The 2,385-nt window shown below is 40.7% G+C and overlaps 1 protein-coding gene across 2 annotated transcripts in view; it reads right to left on the bottom strand.

The window, feature by feature from the left end:
- Positions 1–1,502, bottom strand: part of kif6 (kinesin family member 6) — a 60,163-nt gene extending 58,661 nt beyond the window's left edge. Inside the window, exon 1 of one of the 2 annotated variants that reach the window (XM_046063347.1) lies at positions 1,343–1,502. In XM_046063347.1, the coding sequence (XP_045919303.1) occupies positions 1,343–1,402 (60 nt within the window). In that variant the 5' untranslated portion in view covers positions 1,403–1,502. The remainder of the gene's footprint in view (positions 1–1,342) is intronic. The other variant, XM_046063346.1, reaches the window with a different exon arrangement.
- Positions 1,503–2,385: the final 883 nt, after the last annotated feature.

Here is a 2,385-nt window from a genome sequence, read left to right as displayed (position 1 = left end):
CTTCTACTGTTTTGAAGAAATAGTCTCCTATATGTTCTGTGATTTGTATGTTGTTGTGGTATGTGGTGCAATACATGCATTCCAACTTAAACACAATGACAATATATCATGCTGAATCAAAAGTGTAAGTTTAGCCACTTGTGGTTTGGATAGTGCAAGCTCCAAAATGAAAGGATGGAGTTTATGAAGCATTTAAGCCTATCCTACAGAAAGCAATAGAAGTGAACAATCAGTCATGACCAGTGTACAGTGTAGGCAAGCACTACACATTCACCTCTGCTCACAAAAGTCTCAGACAAGAAAAACTGTCGAACATTAAACCAATATAGACTGAGCTTAGCAGCAGAGGGCATTTAAAGTGAGGCTGGCTGGGTCAATCGAAACACCCCCGCCCTATGTTTTCAAGCTTCAACATATGTTGTGGCGTATGTTTCCAATGGGCATTGATGCAAAAACAACTCCCCGGGGTTCCAGGAAAGAAAGATAACACCTAAATGGCTGAATTGTTGTTGTTTTTTACGGTCACCCTTCCTGCAGTATTTCCTCCTGACCACCACTTGTTCTGTTGTCTTCACATGGACATGTGCAGAACCTCAAATAGCCCTAAGGAGGTAGCTGTGCTCATTTCATTTTGCTGGATATTGTCAGCTCAAGCTAACGTGCCAGAGAAAGTAATCTGATGATTATAGTTGCTGTGCTCAGACAATAAACTGGGCTTCAGGGAGAAGAAAGTGCTGCCAGGGTGTTTCCCATGGAAATTGATTTTTTTCTTCTTCATATGTGTATCTAATAAAGAGGGCCTAGTAAGTTAATATTATAAAAGGTTCACTTTACAGTGTTTCTGAATTTTCAGGTTGCCTGCTGTATGGAGTGAGAACACAGACCCCATTACAGTGCAAATGTTGTGTATTTGAAAACAGTAGTAAGAAGGACTCCATTGCATTCCCTTCAGGTGTGCCACTTCCCGGGCCCTGGCACTGCATCAAAAAGTCTTGATCACTATCATTATGTCATTATTAATGGCATTAGTTACACATGTGCTGTTTCTGCTATGACAAGCACAAAAAGTGAAAATGTAAACACAGCATCAGTAACGATAGCTTTGTCCAGACAGGCTGATTTTTTTAGCAGTTCAAACCTTTTGTTTTGTGAGAAAATACCTTTCTAAACTGGGATAAATAACGTTATGGACCATAAACCTGGAAGATTTGTATTTAAAGATGTCTCGTTCATTTAACGGCAACATTTGATAGCTTATATACATCCTATCTAGCATTTATTTTAATTACTTGCCGTAACGTTATATCGTTAGCTAAATGCTGAGTTTCAGTTATCCACTTACCGCCTTAGTTTTCTTAGAGGGTTTAATTCGACCAAATATCTGAATGGTCTGTTTCACCATATTTTCCGCTGAAAAACAATCCTGCTCAGTCTGGTCGGGCTGGTTAGCTCCCTGGCTAACGCTGCTGGCCTCTGTGCAGTTTGTTTTAGCTGGTTGCTAGGCGACGGTGGTCCCCTCCGCTGACAAAGATCGTCTATACTTCCGAAGATGATTCATCAGAGAAAAGCAACCTTTCCATCCACCCTTCCCTTCCTCTCATTTCCCCAGGTGCCTAATACAGTGACAGCCAGAGCCAGTTCAGAGACGTTTGAATAGACAGACGTTAAAATGGATTCATACCTGGGACATTACTTGATTGAACCGCTGGCTGTGCAACAAATTGCCCCTCGGGGATAATAAAGATTTACCTTATGTGACCTTACCTGTTCTATTTTCTTCTGATATTTATTATTCTCTGCTGAGCAGGTGTTTTCAAGACAAAAGGTCACTGCCGGTTCAATGACTCATTCAGTGGGGATATTGACAGAAGTGTATTCAACACCACAGGCACTCCCCACTTCTTTTATACAGTCTATGCTCCCCACACATTAGGCTGATGCTAACTTGATGCAAATACGGTAGGTGCAGGTGAAACCACGACTGACAGTTTTTAAAAAATGGTAATCATATAACTGATTCCTCTACAGGTAACCATTAGAAATGAAAGAATAATATGAATATCACCAAAAGTAGCAGCAAATCATAGCATTTCACAATTTTTTCACAAGCCACAAGTCCGTGTTGTGGAAATCGAAGTGTGCAACAATGAGAGAGACCAGACTGCAGCTTTTTCTTGTGCGTGTAGGCCTATGTTTTGTGCATGATCCGGTGGCTTATGGAGGGGCAAATACATAACCAGGCCACAAGCTCACACACACATACATAAACACATCATATTGCACATGGTGGTGTATATTTTTGATTTTGTGGTTAAAGTTGACTTTAGCAGTTTGAGTCATACTTTTTTATTTTACCTGCACAGTATGAGGCTCACAAGAAACACT

Source organism: Micropterus dolomieu, linkage group LG11 (assembly GCF_021292245.1).
Source record: "Micropterus dolomieu isolate WLL.071019.BEF.003 ecotype Adirondacks linkage group LG11, ASM2129224v1, whole genome shotgun sequence".
Lineage (NCBI taxonomy): Eukaryota > Metazoa > Chordata > Actinopteri > Centrarchiformes > Centrarchidae > Micropterus > Micropterus dolomieu.
This window is presented reverse-complemented; position numbering and strand designations above follow the sequence as displayed.